The 24,679-nt window shown below is 41.2% G+C and overlaps 1 protein-coding gene across 3 annotated transcripts in view; it reads right to left on the bottom strand.

The window, feature by feature from the left end:
* Nucleotides 1-24,679, bottom strand: part of LOC110501805 (solute carrier family 49 member 4) — an 81,952-nt gene that overhangs the window by 5,382 nt on the left and 51,891 nt on the right. For all 3 annotated transcript variants that reach the window (XM_021579640.3, XM_090216087.1, XM_090216086.1), the window contains 2 exons: nt 20,042-20,169; nt 10,565-10,747 (listed from right to left, as the gene is read on the bottom strand). In XM_021579640.3, coding sequence (XP_021435315.1) covers nt 10,565-10,747; nt 20,042-20,169 — 311 coding nt within the window. The remainder of the gene's footprint in view (nt 1-10,564; nt 10,748-20,041; nt 20,170-24,679) is intronic.

Here is a 24,679-nt window from a genome sequence, read left to right as displayed (position 1 = left end):
CAGTGCTCAGTTAAAAAGGACCATTTAAACGATGTTTTCACTTCTTCAAAACATTAGGAACACCTGCTCTTTCCATGACATAGCTTTCACCTGAATTTACTTGGTCAGTCTATGATCCCTTATTGATGTCACTTGTTAAATCTACTTCAAATCAGTGTAGATGAAGGGGAGGAGACAGGATAAAGAAGGATGCTTAAGCCTTGAGACATGGATTGTGTATGTGTGCCAGAGGGTGAATGGGCAAGACAAAAGATTTTGAACAGGTATGGTGGTAGGTGCCAGGCGCACCAGTTTGTGTCAAGAACTGCTGGGTTTTTCACGCTCAACAGTTTCCTGTGTGTATCAAGATTGGTCCACCACCCAAAGGGCATCCAGCCAACTTGACACAACTGTGGGAAGCATTGGAGTCAACATGGGCCAGCATCCCTGTGGAACTCTCTCAACCTCTTGTAGAGTCTCAGCTCCTGACCAATTGAGGTCGTTCTGAGGGCAAAAGGGGTGAGGGGTTGCAACTCAATATTAGGCAGGTGTTCTCTTCTCCTTCTGTCTGTGTCTCTGTCGATTTCAGAAGTAAGGGTCTAAAGGCTGATAAATAGCCCTCACCAGCGGGAGGGAGTGGAATAACATAAACAGCTGCAGACACGCACAGGCTGGCACACAAAGCAGGGACAAGGGGGACTGGGGGGAGCGCGTCAAGGCCAGACACAGACGGCTATTTAGCTCTGACACCTCACCCTATGCACGTTGTGGTGAACGTATTACTGCCACACTGGCTGTCATGAGTCACGACCACAGTAAAATTCCATGACTGTTGAGGTAATCTCCTTTTATGCATTCTGGATATGTGTTGGTAGAACCCAACTCGCTAATGACAGTCTGGTCGCTAATGGCCTGGTACTCAGGGCTCTATTGTCCCTCCATCAGGTCCTAATGGCCTGGTACTCAGGGCTCTATTGTCCCTCCATCAGGTTCTAATGGCCTCGTAGCCAGGGCTCCATTGTCCCTCTAACCACTCTGACATCAATGCAAATGCAATCGAAAATCACATCAAACACTTATCATCAAAACAGTATCATGCTTTTAAAACTCACCTCACTGTCATCTATCAATTTGAAGAAAGAAAACAGGTTGAAACTGAGTGGAAAACATGGTCATTTGGGTGTTGTTTCAAACATTACACTAAAATGGACAGTGCTTTCTAAGGTGATGATTCTTTCAAAACCACAAATGCATATTAGAGTTTATTGACACAACTGTGGGAAGCATTGGAGTCAACTTGGGCCAGCATCCCCGTGGAACTCTTTCCACACCTTGTAGAGTCCCAGCTCCTGACCAATTGAGTGGAAAAAGGCACATAGGCATATTTATGAGCCCAAGCCCCAAAACAATATTGGAATGAAAATAATGATTGTGCTGTTATACAATACATAGCATATTACGCATGGAAAAATAAATATGATATAACTGATTCAAAATGTCCGGTTTAATTGTCTCCAAATTAAACCGGAACCAGCCGCACCAATGTGTCAGAGGAAACCTCGTACAGCTGCCAACCGAAGTCAGCGTGCATGCGTCCAGTCCGCCACAAGGAGTTGCTAGAGTGCAATGGGACAAGGACATCCTGGCCGGCCAAACCCTCCCCTAACCTGGACGACGCAGGGCCAATTGTGCAATGCCTCATGGGTCTCCCGGTCGCGGTCGGCTGCGACACAGCCTGAGATCGAACCCGGGTCTTTAGTAACACCTCTAGCACTGTGATGCAGTGCCTAGTAACAGGGAGGCCCACTGTATTTGATTTTGAATAGCCTAGTAACAGGGATTTTGATATATTTAATGAATAGGCTGACATTACCTTTAGCTTCAGAATATCTCACCACAATGCATTGCCAGCTCCTCCTCTCCCTCCTTCATTCCTTTCTTGAGCGCGCAGAGAGAGGGGCTGTCAACAGTTTAATTAAATATGTTTGGTTGTGAAAACATGTTAAGACTGACATTCCAGAACAGATTTCACTTGGTTTCCCAAATGAAGCACTGGGTAGCTACAGGAACAAGGTTGGAGAGCCCATGGCATACAGAGGTTGGGTGGGCAGAATATCACCTGTCGCGCAGCGAGAGGCTGCGTGCTCCTAAGACAGTGTTGATGCATGGAGTGAAATATGTATCCTTATAAGCCCAGACATTTCTTAATGCAATCCTGTGTGAAAGCAGAGTTTTGATGGTTGTCACTAAAAAGAGGATCCCAGCTGCTACTATATTTATTTCTCAGCTGCTCATATTAAGCACAAGCTCCGCTATAAAACATAAGTATCCTACCCGGTATGATTGAAAAACAAACTGTGTGGAAATGGCCTCTATTCCAGTGCATACAGATTACTTGTTCCTGCCCCTATTTCTGCTCATTCGATAATTATTAGTAATGACAAATTAAATTGAGAATAGTCTGATGGGTGAAAATATTATGGCTTGATGGAAAACAGTGTGTGTAGTCTGAGGAAAGGAGTGCAAGTTTTTTGTGTGACTTTCTCAAATCAATAGCCCCTAGTGCAGCCCATTTACAACACCAGTCAAAAGTTTGGACACACCTACTCATTCCTGGGTTTTATTGATGTATGTATTTAGAGAAGCCAGGAGTGTGCAAAGCTGTCATCAAGGCAAAGGGCGGCTACTTTGAAGAATCTCACATATAATAAATATTTGTGTTACACTTTTTTGGTTACTACATGATTCCATATGTGTTATTTCATCGTTTTGATGTCTTCCCTATTATTCTACAATGTAGAAAATAGTTTTAAAAAACAAGAAAAACCCTTGAATGAGTAGTTGTGTCCAAACTTACTGTATGTTTTGATTTCTAAGACATTCTAAGGTTTGTATCATAAAGTCTCCAAATAACTCTAAATCTAGCGTATAGGATCTGTTTCAAATGATCACTTTTACCCTCAACATAGCCACTTCATATGCACACTCGCTCCGGAATGGGAAAAATATCCTTTCTATTTTATTCAGCTAAGTTCAATTATATTGTTCTTACTATAAAATCATAGAATATAAAATAATGGTTTGGTACTTATAAGCTTATCTTGTCTGCTAAATGAACAAGCCTACAGCCTATGGAATGGCACTTAGCCAGATAACATAAAGTAGGCCAACTCATATTCTGTTCTTCTGAAATACATTTTTCTTTATATCATAATGTTTCTTTAGAAACTGCCTAAAATAAATCATGGATGTATTGTGACGGTGTACATTAAATGGATTTATTGTGACGGTGTACATGAAATGGATGTATTGTGGCGGTGTACATGAAATGGATGTATTGTGACGGTGTACATGAAATGGATGTATTGTGACGGTGTACATGAAATGGATGTATTGTGACGGTGTATATTAAATGGATGTATTGTGATGGTGTACATGAAATGGATGTATTGTGACGGTGTATATTAAATGGATGTATTGTGATGGTGTACATTAAATGGATGTATTGTGACGGTGTACATTAAATGGATGTATTGTGATGGTGTACATTAAATGGATTTATTGTGACGGTGTATATTAAATGGATTTATTGTGACGGTGTACATTAAATGGATTTATTGTGATGGTGTATATGAAATGGATGTATTGTGACGGTGTACATTAAATGGATTTATTGTGATGGTGTATATGAAATGGATGTATTGTGACGGTGTACATTTAATGGATGTATTGTGACGGTGTACATTAAATGCATTTATTGTGATGGTGTACATTAAATGGATGTATTGTGACGGTGTACATTAAATGGATGTATTGTGACGGTGTACATGAAATGGATGTATTGTGACGGTGTACATGAAATGGATGTATTGTGATGGTGTACATTAAATGGATGTATTGTGACGGTGTACATTAAATGCATTTATTGTGATGGTGTACATGAAATGGATGTATTGTGACGGTGTACATGAAATGGATGTATTGTGACGGTGTACATGAAATGAATGTATTGTGACGGTGTACATGAAATGGATGTATTGTGACGGTGTACATGAAATGGATGTATTGTGACGGTGTATATTAAATGGATGTATTGTGACGGTGTACATGAAATGGATGTATTGTGATGGTGTATATTTAATGGATGTATTGTGACGGTGTACATTAAATGCATTTATTGTGACGGTGTACATGAAATGGATGTATTGTGACGGTGTACATGAAATGGATGTATTGTGACGGTGTACATGAAATGGATGTATTGTGACGGTGTACATGAAATGGATGTATTGTGACGGTGTACATGAAATGGATGTATTGTGACGGTGTACATGAAATGGATGTATTGTGACGGTGTACATTAAATGGATGTATTGTGACGGTGTACATGAAATGGATGTATTGTGACGATGTACATTAAATGGATGTATTGTGACGATGTACATTAAATGGATGTATTGTGACGGTGTACATTAAATGGATGTATTGTGACGGTGTACATGAAATGGATGTATTGTGATGATGTACATTAAATGGATGTATTGCGACGATGTACATTAAATGGATGTATTGTGACGGTGTACATGAAATGGATGTATTGTGATGGTGTATATTAGATGGATGTATTGTGATGGTGTAAATTAAATGGATGTATTGTGACGGTGTACATGAAATGGATGTATTGTGACGGTGTACATGAAATGGATGTATTGTGATGGTGTATATTTAATGGATGTATTGTGATGGTGTATATTTAATGGATGTATTGTGACGGTGTACATGAAATTGATTTATTGTGATGGTGTACATTAAATGGATGTATTGTGACGATGTACATTAAATGGATGTATTGTGACGGTGTACATGAAATGGATGTATTGTGACGGTGTACATGAAATGGATGTATTGTGATGGTGTACATGAAATGGATGTATTGTGACGGTGTACATGAAATGGATGTATTGTGACGGTGTATATTAAATGGATGTATTGTGACGGTGTATATTAAATGGATGTATTGTGACGGTGTACATGAAATGGATGTATTGTGACGGTGTACATGAAATGGATGTATTGTGACGGTGTATATTAAATGGATGTATTGTGACGGTGTATATTAAATGGATGTATTGTGACGGTGTATATTAAATGGATGTATTGTGACGATGTACATTAAATGGATTTATTGTGACGGTGTATATTAAATGGATGTATTGTGACGGTGTATATTAAATGGATTTAACTTTTTGAAATGTATATGTTCCAAAGGCACGCATCAGCAACCTGTATGCAGCTTGTATGTGTGGAGGCCTGGAGATGCTAAATGTGTTAATGTTAATTAACAGTCAATTATCGTGAGACAAGCATGTATTTGGATGACAATAGCTGACACAATTTCATGGCCGCCACAGACTTACGCACACGCACACACACGCAAACTCACACACGCACAGAGGCTGAGTCGCGAGCACACACACGCAAACTCACACACGCACAGAGGCTGAGTCGCGAGCAGAAGTCACTTATTGCTGCCGCAATTATTCCTAATTGTGGCCAATGATGCTGGTGCGTTTAAAATGGATGTCACGTTTCAGACTGATTTATTCCTCCCATTCTCACTTTCCTCAGTTTTATTTATATTTTTTTAGGGGAAAAAGGGAATGAAGCTGGCTGACATTTGTCTGATATAAATATGACTTAACTAACCGAAATGAAATCATTAAACGTTCAATGAAACAAAATGAGAATAATTACTTTCTATTACTGTCAGAATATTCAGACTAGGTGGGAAGACATTGAGACTGTTGTGTCATTTAATATGACTGTGTGTATTTCAAATAGGAGGTGTGATTATAGTATCAACTGTTCCCACCACAATCATTCAAAAACATCCCAGAAATGAAAGAGCAGCTGCAAAACAAAATCATTGTTCTGGATCAACATGTCTCTACACGGAGCTACGGTCTCCGCTGCCTCCATAACATTCACCAAAGGTTACAGATTCCAGACACAGTTGACGTCGGAACTTTACAGACACTTAGGTGGGAGTCATTAAAACTTGTTTTTCAACCACTCCACACATTTCTTGTTAACAAACTATAGTTTTGGCAAGTCAGACATCTACTTTGCGCAAGTAATTTTTCCAACAATTGTTTACAGACAGATTATTTCACTTATAATTCACTGTACCACAATTCCAGTAGGTCAGAAGTTTACATACACTAAGTTGACTGTGCCTTCAAACAGCTTGGAAAATTCCAGAAAATTATGTCATGGCTTTAGAAGCTTCTGATCAGCTAATTGACATAATTTGAGTCAATTGGAGGTGTACCTGTGGATGTTTTTCAAGGCCTTCCTTCAAACTCATACATCAGTACATCCGGCGCCGACAGAGATGGCCGCCTCGCTTCGCGTTCCTAGGAAACTATGCAGTTTTTTGTTTTTTTACGTGTTATTTCCACAAGCATTTCGCTACACTCGCATTAACATCTGCTAACCATGTGTATGTGACAAATAAAATTTGATTTTGATTTGATTTTGAACTCAGTGCCTCTTTGCTTGACATCATGGGAAAATCAAAAGAAATAAGCCAAGACCTCGGGAAAAAAATGGTAGACCTCCACAAGTCTGGTCCATCCTTGGGAGCAATTTCCAAACACCTGAAGGTACCAGGTTCATCTGTACAAACAATAGTACGCAGGTATAAACACCATGGGATGACGCAGCCGTCATACCGCTCAGGAAGGAGACGCGTTCTGTCTCCTAGAGATGAACGTACTTTGGTGCGAAAAGTGCAAATCAATCCCAGAACAACAGCAAAGGACCTTGTGAAGATGCTGGAGGAAACATGTACAAAGTATCTATATACACAGTAAAATGAGTCCTATATCAACATAACCTGAAAGACCGCTCAGCAAGGAAGAAGCCGCTGCTCCAAAACCACAATAAAAAAAACAGACTATGGTTTGCAACTACACATGGACAAAAATCGTACTTTTTTGGAGAAATGTCCTCTGGTCTGATGAAACAAAAATAAAACTGTTTGGCCATAATGGAGGAAAAAGGGGGAGGCTTGCAAGCCGAAGAACACCATGCCAACCGTGAAGCACGGGGTTGGCAGCATCATGTTGTGGGGGTGCTTTGCTGCAGGAGGGACTGGTGCACTTCACAAAATAGATGGCATCATGAGGGAAATTATGTGGATATATTGAAGCAACATCTCAGGACATCAGTCAGGAAGAGAAAGCTTGGTCGCAAATGGGTCTTCCAAGTGGACAATGACCCCAAGCACACTTCCAACGTTGTCCCAAAATGGCTTAAGGCCATCACAAAGCCCTGACCTCAATCCTATAGAAAATTTGTGGGCAGAACTGAAAAAGCGTGTGCGAGCAAGGAGGCCTATAAACCGGACTCTGCCTGGAGGAGTGGGCCAAAATTCACTCAACTTATTGTGGGAAGCCTGTGGAAGGCTACCCGAAACATTTGATCCAAGTTAAACAATTTAAAGGCAATGCTACCAAATACTAATTGAGTGTACGTAAACTTCTGACCCACTGGGAATGTGACGAAATAATTAAAAGCTGAAATAAATCATTCTCTATACTATTATTCTGACATTTCACATTCTTAAAATAAAGTGGTGATCCTAATTGACCTAGGACAGGGAAACTTTACTAGGATTAAATGTTTACAAAAATAAAAAATAAAAAACATATGAGTTTCAATGTATTTGGCTAAGGTGTATGTAAATGTCCGACTTTGTATGTCACCAAAGAACATATTATTAATCTCATAGTTTTGTACTTTAGGAAAATTTGGCAAAGTTTACAAAAAAAAGTTTGAAGAAAACAGAAGAGTGGCAATTATTTCAGCTCTGTGAATTATTTCTGTTTCCAGTGTTGAAGTCTTGACAACAAACGCAACCAATATTGACGCCAACCCCACACAAGCCCTAACTCCTCCACATAGACGAGGAGTCTTTGATGCTCAACAATACGGCTCCTTGCTCTCTATTCCACCCACCACTCCATATCTAAATCACATAAACAACTAGCAGATGAACTCTAAAGTACCAACAACTGTAGCAGTATGTATTCATATAGCCAGTGTTGTCTCCATTCATGTTTTCAGACAGACTCAGTGGTTAAGTGACCTTGGGGATTAGGCTCGACTGCTTCCCAAATGGTACCCTATTTCCTATATAGTGGCTCTGGTCAAAAGTAGTGCACTACATAATAGGAATAGGGTGCCATTTTGGACAAAATACTCTGCTGGGATAGAAGACTGTTGGGACCCACTAAGGTGATATTAAAATAGACATTTAATACATTTACAAATGTATTAAAACCGTAGCCAAAAAAATTAATGAACATCCTTGAGGCTGAGGTTGCCAATTTTAAATATAGGAGGGAGTGGGGAGGATTTTGAAAAGGCTAAGATTTATATGGAGTTCAGCTTTAATTCCACACCAACATATCTGTCACATCAATTACGGTTATAAGCTGAAATTAATGAAAGATGAATTACAGGTAGGAGAGAAAATATTGGAGCTTCATCATAGTGTTAGTGGTGTATATTCTCCTCAGTTCATCCCCAATGATTGATCAACAGGAACTAGTTGGATTTAGCTGTAGTTATTAGTATCTCAACTAGTATCTAAACCAATGGGCTCTACATTCCTATAGACATGCAAATATCATATGAATTGGTCCTAACACTCAGCCCTGAGGAACACCAACTGCTCTATTTACAAAGGTCTGAGCTGCTGGCAGGCATTAAGAGTGTGCAGTCCACACAGGAATACCACAAGAGTGTGCTACTCAAGATGTCTGGGGCCATAATTACAGATCTCAGACCAGCCTCAGCTGGGTATAGCCTCTGAGCATCACTCAGAGCAGAACAGAAGAGAGAGAGCGAGTGAGACCAATGGGTAACAAACCACACTACTCTCTGTGACCACAACAAGGTCAGATTTGAAAAGCTAAAGCTGTGCCAAAGCGCTCTAATCTCGGTTGAATCTTCCTGGGTGTCAGAGGGAGAGAGGAAGCTGCCAACACTGTTCCCTTCTCAGTTCTGACCACATGGGTCCTCAGTCTCCAGTACACAAACAAACCCCTCTGTACACATCCAGCAGGCTATCATTCACCACCACCGACTAGAAGGGGAAAAATGTATACTTTATGAGGCCTGCATCAGTTTCCTGATCCTACACTACAGACATCTCTATCTGACACCACCTGGCTGTCCACATGACACGGTTTCTGTGTCCTAAACAGCACCCTATTCCCTAATATAGTGCACTACATTTGACCAGAGCGCTATGGGCCCTGGTCAAAAGTATTGCACTATGAAGAGGATAGTGTACAATTTGGAAAGCATGTATCTATACTGATGGGTAATTCATGATTAATCACTAGCTCGCTCCAGTCTGAGGAAACTGTACACATATCGCTAGTGATTAGAATCACAGTGTAAAGGTCCCTAAACTGATGTTTATTCATCAGCACCTGGCTTCTGCTTCTGCTGCCTGACCTGTCGAATCTCCTGAATCCCTTTCTGCTTGTTGCTGGGTGGAACAGGAAAACTCACAGTCAAATAGGTGAACATGCACTGTCCGGGTGTCAGCTTTGTTAGTGGAGAAAGAGCCTCTGGTCCAAGGTGGCCACCCTAATTAAGGACTGACTATCCACCACCTGTACTGTGAGGGACCAGCCAGTTAGTAGATCATGACAGAATGTAGTTGTCAGGCAACAGCTGTATCTTTCAGTTCATACAGTTTACCACCAGGGGGACTTGCCAGTGTGTGTGTTTGTGTGAGAATGTGTGTGTGAGTATGTGCTTGTGTGCATGTGTGTGTGTGTGTGTGTGTGTGTGTGTGTGTGTGAATCTCATGAATACAAATGCAGTATGTATAAATATGTATACAGTATATTCTATCTATTTACTCCAGAGTGTTTGAGAGGGGAATGCTGTCAAGTTTCTCTAAGCATTATTCATCATTCCACCTGATTGGCTTTGTGATGCGTTTGACCTTACTGTGAAGGTTAATCAGGCAGAGGAGCTCTGCAAACAGAAAGGAGCTCAGCTAAAAGGGGAGGGAAACAGAGGTTTCTTCCCAAATGGCACCCTATTCCCTCCATAGAGCACTACTTTTGACCAGGGTCCATTGGAAATAGGGTGCCATTTGGGATGAACACACAAAGAGGAGGTATGATGGTTTGGCTCCACTACAGGCTCCCGACCTGCTTCTGTTCCAACCAGGAAGAGATATTCTGTCCTTTCTGTTGTATGCTGTGCTTACATATTTCACATGAAGTTCTGCAAGATTCAGACAATGAATGCCAGTCTGGGAGCGATAAAACAGTGTTTTTAATTGTAATCAAAATACATGTTATAACTTAAAAGGTCGCAAAAGCTAATGTATCTATCTATTTCTTTAAAATGCTCCTCAGTGGAGATGGATGGCACATCAGACCTCTTCATCTGGGTTGGAATCTGACCCGCTGCTCTAGGGCTGTCTCCTCTCATTGAATTCTCTCGCTCTCTCTATCTTGTGTTGTACCTGTGATCGGCCTGTCGGTCTTACCTGTGGTGTAGAAGGTGAGGAAGAAGAGGAGGCAGCCGGTGACCAGGTTACCGAGGAAGGTGACCACCCCGCAGGTGATGCCCTCGGGCACGGGGTACACAGTCTCGATTAAGAGCTCAAAGAAGATGGGCACACTACTGTTGATGAAGATGCCCAATACGATACAGGAGGTGTACAGGGTGGCTGAGGGGAGGACAGACGGGCGGAGGGTTAATTAATCAATGAATCGATCAGTAAATCAATCAAAAATCACATTGTATAAAGCAGAGGACAGGGAGTCAATGTGTGTGTTAAATCAATGAATCAATAAAATGCGACTTAAAAATACCTTTTTACATCAACAGTTCACAGAGTGCATTAGATATGGCACTATAACTAGTGTGAAATTACACTAGTCTAGCGAGACCGTGAGAACAGTGTCTCCATGAGAACAAATACCGGCCTCCGGGTTCCTACAGGTATCAAAGATCACTCCTAATGTCATTCCAGCTAAGTCAATGGTGGTTTAACAGTGGGTATTAGATAGGGAATAAACCACAGGCAAAAACCCTGCTGTGCAGCCTGTCTGGGTCTTTTAATGAGATTGACTACATTTAGTTATTCTCAGGGCACAGAGGGATGTTTCTGTTCCAACGCAAAAGGCAAATTGTGTTAGTTAGTACTGGCCAATGTCCCTTGTGTGTGTGTGTGTGTCAGTGGAGGCTCTTCAGAGGAGGAAGTGGAGGACCATCCTTCTAAGTGAATTTCATAAAAATAAAAGTGAAACATTAAAAATGTTATCTTTTTTTTTAGGATAAAACTATACTGCATATATTCACGTCACCAAATAATCTACAACAGCCTCAGGTCTACAACAGCCTCAACAGCACTCTCTAGGGTAGCACCATGGTGTACCTCTGGATACATAGACTTCAATACAAAACCTAGGAGGCTCATGGTTCTCACCCCCTTCAATAAACTTACACAATAATTATGATAACTTCCAGAGGACGTCCTCCAACCTATCAGAGCTCTTGCAGTGTGAATTGACATGTTGTCCAACCAGAGAATGAATCTTGTACTGAAAGCATAAGCTACAGCTAGCTAGCACAGCATTGCATAAAATATGGTGAGTAGCTGACTCAAAGAGAGAGAAAGACAATAGTTGAACAATTTTGAACAAAAGTTAAGGCAAAGCAGCAGAAGGAGAGAGAAAGCTAGCTATATCTTCTTTATAGTTTATCTTTCACTTACTTAGCTAATGCAGCTAATTTAGCCTACTCAACAACCTGACTCAAACATAATGCTATTTATGTTAACTAGCTGGCTAAGGCTATCCAACAACGTAACTCTTCCAAGTCATGGTAAGCTTTCGGTTGAATTAATTTATTGCCACCGTGGCCCTCTGGTGTAACTACTAAACTCCTTGTTGTACATCGTACACAGGACTTTACATATTGATTGGATTGTGGGTTTACTAACGCATTAATTCTAGTTTATTGACAATGTTAATATGTTCACAATGATATAGGCTGTGGTAAACGTTTATGGTGTGAGGGTTTGGCTTGGATAGGTTTTTGCGCCTGGTCACAGACAGCTGTTGCGTTGTGCACTAAAGTTCATAAGCAAAGGGAAAAGGTGAGAGGCGAGCGCGTAGATGAGAGAAGGAATTATACAACGAGCAAAGTGCTGAGTTAAGAAATATTTACCAAATAAACTAAAGTTACTAAAAAAGTAACAATAAAATAACAAAAACGAGGCTACATACAGGGGGTACCGAACTGTGCACCTAAGTTATAAACTTTTATTTGAAGCTAGGTATAGGGTATAGGGAAAATATGAGTATCATGTAGTTGCCTAAACCTATCGATGTTACATTGAACTGTGTGAATGGAACATGAATGACAGTCATCCAGTATGCTGTAATAGAAATAAGGCCATGTGCATAAAAATTAAATTGTCCTCCCTCATCTTAAATGGCACCTTCCGCCACTGTAATGTGCAGTTGCACATGTGTGCTTGTGTGTATGTGTGTATGAGAGAGTGAATGCGTCTCATCTAGTGTGTGTGTCCACATGCATGGTGTGTGTGTGCGCATGTGGAAAGACACTACCGTTCAAAAGTTTGGGGTCACATAGAAATGTCCTTGTTTATGAAAGAAAAGCTAATGTTTTGTCCTTTAAAATAACATAAAGTTGATCAGAAATACAGTGCAGACATTGTTAATGTTGTAAATGACTATTGTAGCTGGAAACGTCAGATTTTTTATGGAATATCTACATAGGCGTACAGAGGCCCATTATCAGCAACCGTCACTCCTGTGTTCCAAAACACCAGTCTCAACGTTAACAGTGAAGAGGCCATCATCAGGACCAGGATGAGCTTTATTCCATAAAAAAAAAAAATCAGCCGTTTCCAGCAACAATAGTCATTTACAACATTAACAATGTCTACACTGTATTTTTGATAAACTTTATGTTATTTTAAAGGACAAAACATTTGCTTTTCTTTCATAAACAAGGACATTTCTAAGTGACCCCAAACTTTTGAACGGTAGTGTGTGCACGTGTGTTCATGCTTGTGTGCCTTGGCCACTGATCAAGGTCTCAGCTGCTCTGAGGCTGAGCCCTGGGGCCCTGGGGTGGGTGAGCGGATTAAGCCATCACCATGGAGCAGAGCATGTTTGTGTCCCAATTGGCACCCTATTCTCTATATAGTGTACTAATTTTGACCAGAACCCTATGGTAGTACACTATATAGGGAATAAGGTGCCATTTGGGATGCAGAGCATGGCTCTCAGTTTTCTCCACGGCCGTCTCCTTTATCACTGCAGATTGGGTCAAATCAACTCCCCATTACCCAGCACCGCTCTTAATCACACGCTGTCTGTGAGGACCGAGCCAGCCAATCTGCCTGTCTGTCTGTCTGCCAGCCTCTCTGCCTGCCTGTCTGTCTGCCAGCCTCTCCGCCTGCCTGTCTGTCTGCCAGCCTCTCCGCCTGCCTGTCTGCTGCCACAGAGGAATTGAGGCGACACCACGGCACCAGCGACACAGGCATCAGTGAATATCCTCTCTGCCTGCCTGTCTGCTGCCACAGAGGAACTGAGGCGACACCACGGCACCAGCGACACAGGCATCAGTGAATATCCTCTCTGCCCTTTGTTCTACCACCCCCGTCCTGCTCTAATGACCGGCTGGTATCAAACACAGTCAACCACCGCTGCTCTGTTCCTCCACTACATCCGTTGCTCCCAGGTTGTGGCTAGTTGATCCCTTTATTAGAGGAAGTATGGCGCTGCTCTATGATATTTTAGTCCTCTTTATTAGAGGAAGTATGGCGCTGCTCCATGATATTTTAGTCCTCTTTATTAGAGGAAGTATGGCGCTGCTCCATGATAATATTTTAGTCCTCTTTATTAGAGGAAGTATGGCGCTGCTCCATGATAATATTTGAGTCCTCTTTATTAGAGGCAGTATGGCGCTGCTCCATGATAATATTTTAGTCCTCTTTATTAAAGGAAGTATGGCGCTGCTCTATGATATTTTAGTCCTCTTTATTAGAGGAAGTATGGCGCTGCTCCATGATAATATTTTAGTCCTCTTTATTAGAGGAAGTATGGCGCTGCTCCATGATAATATTTTAGTCCTCTTTATTAAAGGAAGTATGGCGCTGCTCTATGATATTTTAGTCCTCTTTGTTAGAGGAAGTATGGCGCTGCTCTATGATATTTTAGTCCTCTTTATTAGAGGAAGTATGGCGCTGCTCTATGATATTTTAGTCCTCTTTATTAGAGGAAGTATGGCGCTGCTCTATGATATTTTAGTCCTCTTTATTAGAGGAAGTATGGCGCTGCTCTATGATATTTTAGTCCTCTTTATTAGAGGAAGTATGGCGCTGCTCTATGATATTTTAGTCCTCTTTATTAGAGGAAGTAAGGCGCTGCTCTATGATATTTTAGTCCTCTTTATTAAAGGAAGTATGGCGCTGCTCTATGATATTTTAGTCCTCTTTATTAGAGGAAGTATGGCGCTGCTCCATGATAACATTTGAGTCCTCTTTATTAGAGTTAGTATGGCGCTGCTCTATGATATTTTAGTCCTCTTTATTAAAGGAAGTATGGCGCTGCTCTATGATATTTTAGTCCTCTTTATTAGAGGAAGTATGGCGCTGCTCCATGATATTTTAGTCCTCTTTATTAGAGGAAGTATGGCGCTGCTCTATGATATTTTAGTCCTCTTTATTAGAGGAAGTATGGCGCTGCTTTATGATATTTTAGTCCTCTTTATTAGAGGAAGTATGGCACTGCTCCATGATATTTTAGTCCTCTTTATTAGAGGAAGTATGGCGCTGCTCCATGATAATATTTTAGTCCTCTTTATTAGAGGAAGTATGGCGCTGCTCCATGATAATATTTGAGTCCTCTTTATTAGAGGAAGTATGGCGCTGCTCTATGATATTTTAGTCCTCTTTATTAGAGGAAGTATGGCGCTGCTCTATGATATTTTAGTCCTCTTTATTAGAGGAAGTATGGCGCTGCTCTATGATATTTTAGTCCTCTTTATTAAAGGAAGTATGGCGCTGCTCTATGATATTTTAGTCCTCTTTATTAGAGGAAGTATGGCGCTGCTCTATGATATTTTAGTCCTCTTTATTAAAGGAAGTATGGCGCTGCTCTATGATATTTTAGTCCTCTTTATTAAAGGAAGTATGGCGCTGCTCTATGATATTTTAGTCCTCTTTATTAGAGGAAGTATGGCGCTGCTCTATGATATTTTAGTCCTCTTTATTAGAGGAAGTATGGCGCTGCTCCATGATAATATTTTAGTCCTCTTTATTAAAGGACGTATGGCGCTGCTCTATGATATTTTAGTCCTCGTTATTAGAGGAAGTAAGGCGCTGCTCCATGATAATATTTTAGTCCTCTTTATTAGAGGAAGTATGGCGCTGCGACATGATAATATTTTAGTCCTCTTTTCTTAGGGCTATTACGTTGACCGTATTACCGCCACACCGGCAGAGACGAGTCATAGTGGCAGTCAAAATCGATGTGACCGTTTAATCACGGTAATTAGGCTTCACCAAGCTCTGATGCTGCAGATCGTCATTAGTAGCCTACCAAACATGCTAACTGCCTGGTACTCAGCACTCTATTGTCCCTCTAATCACTCTGACATCAATGCAAATGTCTCGAAACTCTAATCAAACACTTCATGAGAACCCATGAGCTCATGTTGCGCAACATTTCTATAGGCTATACAATTGCGTGAGAAAACAGAGTGATGACCTCTTAAAAAGAAGAGGATCCCACCAGCTTTCCATAGTACTATATATATACAGTGGGGCAAAAAAGTATTTAGTCAGCCACCAATTGTGCAAGTTCTCCCACTTAAAAAGATGAGAGGCCTGTAATTTTCATCATAGGTACACTTCAACTATGACAGACAAAATTAGAAGAAAAAAATCCAGAAAATCACATTGTAGGATTTTTAATTAATTTATTTGCAAATTATTGTGGAAAATAAGTATTTGGTCAATAACAAAAGTTTATCTCAATACTTTGTTATATACCCTTTGTTGGCAATGACAGAGGTCAAACATTTTCTGTAAGTCTTCACAAGGTTTTCACACACTGTTGCTGGTATTTTGGCCCATTCCTCCATACAGATCTCCTCTAGAGCAGTGATGTTTTGGGGCTGTTGCTGGGCAACACGGACTTTCAACTCCCTCCAAAGATTTTCTATGGGGTTGAGATCTGGAGATCTGGAGCCACTCCAGGACCTTGAAATGCTTCTTACGAAGCCACTCCTTCGTTGCCCGGGTGGTGTGTTTGGGATCATTGTCATGCTGAAATACCCAGCCACGTTTCATCTTCAATGCCCTTGCTGATGGAAGGAGGTTTTCACTCAAAATCCCACGATACATGGCCCCATTCATTCTTTCCTTTACACGGATCAGTCGTCCTGGTCCCTTTGCAGAAAAACAGCCCCAAAGCATGATGTTTCCACCCCATGCTTCACAGTAGGTATGGTGTTCTTTGGATGCAACTCAGCATTATTTGTCCTCCAAACACGACGAGTTTACTTTTTACCAAAAAGTTATATTTTGGTTTCATCTGACCATATGACATTCTCCCAATCTTCTTCTGGATCATCCAAATGCTCTCTAGCAAACTTCAGACTGGCCTGGACATGTACTGGCTTAAGCAGGGGGACACGTCTGGCACTGCAGGATTTGAGACCCTGGCGGCGTAGTGTGTTACTGATGGTAGGCTTTGTTACTTTGGTCCCAGCTCTCTGCAGGTCATTCACTAGGTCCCGCCGTGTGGTTCTGGGATTTTTGCTCACCGTTCTTGTGATCATTTTGACCCCACGGGGTGAGATCTTGCGTGGAGCCCCATATCGAGGGAGATTATCAGTGGTCTTGTATGTCTTCCATTTCCTAATAATTGCTCCCACTGTTGATTTCTTCAAACCAAGCTGCCGACCTATTGCAGATTCAGTCTTCCCAGCCTGGTGCAGGTCTACAATTTTGTTTCTGGTGTCCTTTGACAGCTCTTTGGTCTTGGCCATAGTGGAGTTTGGAGTGTGACTGTTTGAGGTTGTGGACAGGTGTCTTTTATACTGTTAACAAGTTCAAACAAGTGCCATTAATACAGGTAACGAGTGGAGGACAGAGTAGCCTCTTAAATAAAAAGTTACAGGTCTGTGAGAGCCAGAAATCTTGCTTATTTGTAGGTGACCAAATACTTATTTTCCACCATAATTTGCAAATAAATTCATTAAAAATCCTACAATGTGATGTCATTTTGTCTGTCATAGTTGAAGTGTACCTATGATGAAAATTACAGGCCTCTCTCATATTTTTAAGTGGGAGAACTTGCGCAATTGGTGGCTGACTAAAAACTTTTTTCCCCCACTGTATATTTCTCAACCTTCCTAATATTAAGCACATTGCTTCTCTTAACAACAGGAGTATAGCCTACCTGTCTGGCATGAAAAATAACCATGGGAAAGGCATCCTCTATTCGCTATTCGCTTAAGTGCATAGATGACATTTATTTATGTAAAGACCAGATTAAATCAAGAGTAGTCTGATGGGTGACAATATTAGCCTGTCACTTGTGAGTTATATATTTGCCGCTGGGAAATTTGTGGCATTATCAAGTGCTTGTCAAGCTGTGAGTGAGAGACTGATGGAGAGTGTACAGCCTGTGTAAAAAACAAAGCAGAGCTCATGCATTTCATGCAACTATTTTCAAATGGTCATTAGAGTCGCATCTTGCAGCCATATAATCTATTAGAAATCGAAACATATAGTCCAACATTTGTATCACAACTAAAGTTACGTAAATAACTAAAATAATCATATAGGAGGACCTGTTTATATGTTAACCACTCAACACAGAATAGCACACTCCCTCAAATTGTTTGGAGAAAATATCCTTTCTATTTTATTCAGCTAGGTTCAATTGTATTCTTCATAAATAAATTATATATATATATATATATATATATATATATATATAAAATAATGCCACAGAATTATAAGCTGATCTTGTCTACTAAATTAACTAGTGTAGCTCACAGCCATATGACAGAGCCAGACCAGGCCCTAACATAACACCTCTTCTGAAACAGAGACTACTTTGGGACCTGAAGCGTCTTCACTATTATTCTACAATGTAGACAAAGAAATAAAGAAAAACCCTGGGTTGAGTAGGTGTGTCCAAACCTTTGACTGGTACTGTACATAACACTCTTATGCTTCTCGGTCCATTAATGAATAGAAAGTAGATCCTAGATGTATTCTTCAGTCAGACAGAACACTGTGGGGGTGATATAAAGTAAAACTAAATGCATGCTCTTCAACCGATCGCTGCCTGCACCTGCCCGCCTGTCCAACATCACTACTCTGGACGGTTCTGACTTAGAATATGTGGACAACTACAAATACCTAGGTGTCTGGTTAGACTGTAAACTCTCCTTCCAGACTCACATCAAACATCTCCAATCCAAAGTTAAATCTAGAATTGGCTTTATTTCGCAACAAAGCATCCTTCACTCATGCTGCCAAACATACCCTTGTAAAACTGATCATCCTACCGATCCTCGACTTCGGCGATGTCATTTACAAAATAGCCTCCAACACTCTACTTAACAAATTGGATGCAGTCTATCACAGGGCCATCCGTTTTGTCACCAAAGCCCCATATACTACCCACCACTGCGACCTGTACACTCTCGTTGGCTGGCCCTCGCTTCATACTCGTCACCAAACCCACTGGCTCCAGGTCATCTACAAGACCCTGCTAGGTAAAGTCCCCCCTTAGCTCGCTGGTCACCATAGCAGCACCCACCTGTAGCACGCGCTCCAGCAGGTATATCTCTGGTCACCCCCAAAACCAATTCTTCCTTTGGCCGCCTCTCCTTCCAGTTCTCTGCTGCCAATGACTGGAACGAACTACAACAATCTCTGAAACTGGAAACACTTATCTCCCTCACTAGCTTTAAGCACCAGCTGTCAGAGCAGCTCACAGATTACTGCACCTGTACATAGCCCATCTATAATTTAGCCCAAACAACTACCTCTTTCCCTACTGAATTTATTTATTTATTTTGCTCCTTTGCACCCCATTATTTCTCTCTCTACTTTGCACATTCTTCCACTGCAAATCTACCATTCCAGTGTTTTACTTGCTATATTTTATTTAATTTGCCACCATGTCCTTTTTTGCCTTTACCTCCCTTCTCACCTCATTTGTTCACATTGTATATAGACTTATTTTTCTACTGTATTATTGACTGTATGTTTGTTTTACTCCATGTGTAACTCTGTGTTGTTGTATGTGTCGAACTGCTTTGCTTTATCTTGGCCAGCTCGCAATTGTAAATGAGAACTCGTTCTTAACTTGCCTACCTGGTTAAATAAAATAAATAAATATGTGAAAACAGTGACAGATGTGATCCACACACAGACAGTGCATCAGGGCCGGGCATAGACCTTTCAGGGGGCAGGTTCTGAAACTGTATTTTAGTATATAGTGATTGGCTAGTCTAGACTACCTGTGTTGGGTTGTTGACGCAGCCGCTCCTCTCTGCCCATTTTGATTTGTTTAACACTTATGGTTACTACATGATTCCATATGTGTTATTTCAGAGTTGCAATGTCTTCACTATGATTCTACAATGTAGAAAATAGTGAAAATAAAGAAAAACCCTTGAATGAGTAGGTGTGTCCAAACTTTTGACTGGTACCGTACGTGAAGCTGCCTCACTACAGAAACAGCTACCTCACTCCTGCTCCTGTGAGCCTTTCTGACTAGCACAAGCCAATGGCTACTTACTATACTAAGTCCATGTGTTCCTTCTTGAATCTAAAGGACAAGTCTGATATTGAAGTATCCATTGTGGCTCTAGGATGCTGGGTGTACGCCAGTTGCACTGCCTACATGTAAAATGCTCACTTCCTGACATGGAAACCATGCTCTACCAGGCCTACCTGCAGTGGAGGGTAGGTGTGTGAGCCTGGTTAGACAAGTGAGTGTGAACCAGGTGGAGGCCAGGGAAGCCCCAGCCATCATCAGGACCAGGATGAGCTTCAGCATGCCCCGGATAGAGTCTGCAAACCTGGGGAGAGACAGAGACCGAGTTAGTAAACCTGGAGCACACAGACAGAAACAATCAAACTATTGTTTGAAACAACAACAAAACCAAACAACAACTCGTATAACCTGGCCTAATTTGGTATGCTTCAGAAATGGCTTAACATGGCATGCTTCCAAACACAACTGTGTAAACATGTCTCAGATAGACTTATATGCTTCCATGTCACCATGCATTAAAAGGAAGCAGACATGGTGACAGGAGAATGTAGCAGTCCGTGGGTTACAACTGGTGACAGTTTACAGCCATACACCATGATATGAGCTGATGTAATTTAGATCACCAGTGACTGTGAAGCAAGCAGGCAGATATTTGATGTCTGTTCCTCTCTATCCATCCAGACAAGCTGTCCAAACAAAGCCTCTTGTGTTTTAGCATTCCTCTCAGCATGTGTTGAACCACCAACCCCTGACAGGTTTATTCCTGTCCTCTGGGTATATTTGCCAGCACAGAACGCAGTGTTGGATTCTGAGAATATGAAATGTACTTATTCATGTCACTGAGGAAGAGAGGGTAATGTATAATGTTTACATTATGTCAGGATATGTTATTGTTAGTCATCAGGGAGGGATCCTCTGGGAGGAGAAAAGACACAGTCTGGTACCAGGCACCATGACAGCTGTGTGTCGAGTGCAGGGAAGCGATCACATGTGGCAGGCATTGATAAGGGGAGAGAGCCATAGATTAGTGATGGGGGGGGGGTCGAGATCAGGTCAGGTCACATTAGGGGAGAAATAAAAGTTTATGGCCCGTATCACTTAGTAAAGAATGATGTTGTTCAGATGTGTAGGAGGAGACTCCTAGGAGAAAGGGTTAAATATCAGTGCTTGTGTGAATATGTCTTTGTCTAATGCAGCTGTATTGATCGTCTGGGAGAATAAGCTTGGTTTGAGCTTTCATATGGTCCGTAGAGTTTTTACTCTGAAAATTAGAAACCTAACAACATCGTACATAGAACCTTTCAACATCGTACATAGAACCTTTCAACATCATACATAGAACCTTTCAACATCGTACATAGAACCTTTCAACATCGTACATATAGAAGCTGGTAGTGGAAAGACACTAATTGCCAATTGTTATGTTGTGCTCAGAAAAGATGCTTCAGAGAGTGTTCAACCTGACAATGAACTATTTATGGAAAGAAAACACAGGAAATGTTTAATTACCATCACAGTCTCTCAGAGTTCAATAAAAGTGTAGTCAGGGAACATATGACAGAAATCAGTTTTGAACAGCCTCTCGGCCAACAAAACGGTTTAGCTTCAAACCATTTATTTTCAGTGAGTTCATTTTAGATTAGACATTCAGAGGCACTGCAGGCACGTGCACAGAAAGGAGTGCCCTCCCACCGGCCCTTTGCCATTGTTGTTTTGAACCCACCAAGTCATTGTGAAGTCATCAGGTTTTGCCACCCCACCATTACCCTTACCCTGTACAGAGATTGTGTGCACCCAGTATCCAAACATGCATGGCTTGAGCTTGGGAGATGCGCTTACCGGTCATGTAGCAAGCTACCTAAGCAAGCTACCTACTTTACAAATCAAAAGTCCTGCTACAGATTTAAATCATCATCAATATTGGGTCTGGTTGGCTAAGGCAGAAAGACCCAACATCAACAACCCAACACAGGTAGTCTAGACTAGCCAATCACTATATACGAAAATACAGTTTGAGCACCTGCTCCCTGAAAAGGTCTGTGCCCGGCACTGATGCACTGTCTGTGTGTGGACATATCTGTCACCGTTTTAACATATCACCCCCACAGTGTTCTGTCTGACTGAAGAATACATCTAGGATCTACACTTTCTATTCATTAATGGGCTGAGAATCATAACAGAATTATGTACACTACTTATTGGAAGTGTACACGTTACATGGATGCTGGACCCTAGAAGGGGGTGCTTTGGTAGGGACAGCAAAGCACTGCCCAACCAAGTCTGCTAACTTTTTCCCTGACCAAAGCCCTTAACTCCTACCCATCTACCACTAGCTCCCCCCAGACCCAACTCTCCAACTCTCCCCTGGCTTTGCCAGAGACTGCAGCCCAGTCAACCCTTCATCTTGTTGGGTAACAGTCCCCTACCTCCACCACCACCGGTATCATGTATCTTCCCTCTGAAACTCATATATCATTTGTGCATTGACACCATCAATAAATGCAGCATGACTGAATCTAAGAAGCATAATTCAAGACTCCTTTATGCCCTACAAAGTCAGCTGACAAGACAGGAGAATAAACATATCTTGTTGTGAGGTAATGCCTCAACTAAAAGCACATAAATTACAGTTGTGTCAGATTTATTGGCATGAAGATAGTGAGGCTTGAATATTCTGTAGCATCACATTCTCCTCTGGCTAACCTCAGAAATAATTCAATTCTTATTCCATTTGATATGATCATTACCAGGTCTATTTGTCTCTATTCTGAGCTAAGACAAGGGCATGGACTGAATGACCGAACCAGTCAAACATGTTACATTTTTCGTAATTTGGCAGATGCTCTAATCCAGAGCGACTTACAATAGTGAGTGCATACATTTTCATATTGGTCCCCCGTGGGAATCAAACCCACAACCCTGGTGATGCGAGCACCATGCTCGATCAACTGAGTCACACAGGACCACGGAATGATATCACCGAGCGACAACGGCCATCACTAGCCCCCAAAAATAGGCAAAATTCAGTAACTTTAATTACTCATTTTAAATCTCTTGTTCATCTAAACATAAATACATGATCATTTTTAAAGTCTTTAATGTGAGTTAGTGTGGGTAAAAACTCTTTCCCTCACCCTCTCCCCCCCGACTTCCCCTTCCCCCTTCTTCTCCCCCTTCCTCGATTAATTCAATTGAATGGCTTTATTGGCATGGGAAACATACAGTTGAAGTCAGAAGTTTACATACACCTTAGCCAACTACATTTAAACCCAGTTTTTCACAATTCCTGACATTTAACCCCACTAAAAAGTCTGTCTTAGGTCAGATAGGATCACCACTTTATTTTAAGAATGTGAAATGTCAGAATAATAGTACAGAGAATTATTTATTTCAGCTTTTATTTCTTTCATCACTTTCCCAGTGGGTCAGAAGTTTACGTACACTCAATTAGTATTTGGTAGCATTGCCTTTAAATTGTTTAACTTGGATCAAATGTTTCGGGTAGCCTTCCACAGGCTTCCCACAATAGGTTGCGTGAATTTTGGCCCACTACTCCTGACAAAGCTGGTGTAACTGAGTCAGGTTTGTAGGCCTCCTTGCTCACACACACTTTTTCACTTCTGCCCACAAATTTCCTATAGGGTTGAGGTCAGGGGTTTGTGATGGCCACTCCAATATCTTGACTTTGTTGTCCTTAAGCCATTTTGCCACAACTTTGGAAGTGTGCTTGTGGTCATTGTCTATTTGGAAGACCCATTTGCGACTAAGCGTTAACTTCCTGACTGATGCCTTGAGATGTTGCTTCCTTTTGGGTTATGTCGATATGACTCGTTTTACTATGGATATCGATATTTTTGTACCCCTTTCCTCCAGCATCTTCACAAGATAATTTGCTGTTGTTCTGGGATTAATTTGCACTTTTCGCACCAAAGTACATTCATCTCAAGGAGACAGAACGCGTCTCCTTCCTGAGCGGTATGACGGCTGCATGGTCCCATGGTGTTTATACTTGCATACTATTGTTTGTAAAGATGAATGTGGTACCTTCATTTGGAAATTGCTCCCAAGGATGAACCAGACTTGTGGAGGTCTACCATTTTTTTCGGAGGTCTTGGCTGATTTCTTTTATTTTTTCCATGATGTCAAGCAAAGAGGCACTGAGTTTGAAGGTAGGCCTTGAAATACATCCACAGGTACACCTCCAATTGACTCAAATGATGTCAATTAGCCTATCAGAAGCATACAAAGCCATGACATAATTTTCTGGAATTTCCCAAGCTGTTTAAAGGCACAGTCAACTTAGTGTGTGTTAACGTCTGACCCACTGGAATTGTGATACAGTGAATTATAAGTGAAATAAGCTGTCTGTAAACAATTGTTGGAAAAATGACTTGTGTCATGCAAAGTAGATGTCCTAACCGACTTGCCAAAACTATAGTTTGTTAACAAGAAATCTGCGAAGTGGTGGTTGAAAAATAAGTTTTAATGACTCCAACCTGTGTATGTAAAGTTCCGACTTCAACTGTATGTTAACATTGCCAAAGCAAGTGACATAGATAATAAACAAAAGTGAAATAAACAATAAAAATGAACAGTAAACATTACACATAAAAGTTTCAAAAGAACAAAGACATTTCTCTCTCTCCCCCTTCTCCTCCCCCTTTTATTTGGGAGCACGTGTGTGTGTGCGTGTATGTGTTGGGGAGTGTTTGTTTGGCTATCACAAAGCGCATCCCATGAAGCAAACTACTTTGTACCAGGCACAACTCTAACACCATCATTAAGTTTGCTGATGACACGACAATGGTAGGCCT

The sequence above is a fragment of the Oncorhynchus mykiss genome, chromosome 22, assembly GCF_057628025.1.
Source record: "Oncorhynchus mykiss isolate SJ-2025 chromosome 22, ASM5762802v1, whole genome shotgun sequence".
NCBI classification, from domain to species: domain Eukaryota; kingdom Metazoa; phylum Chordata; class Actinopteri; order Salmoniformes; family Salmonidae; genus Oncorhynchus; species Oncorhynchus mykiss.
Note: the sequence above shows the minus strand (reverse complement) of the source record. Positions and strands in the feature narration are given on the sequence as shown.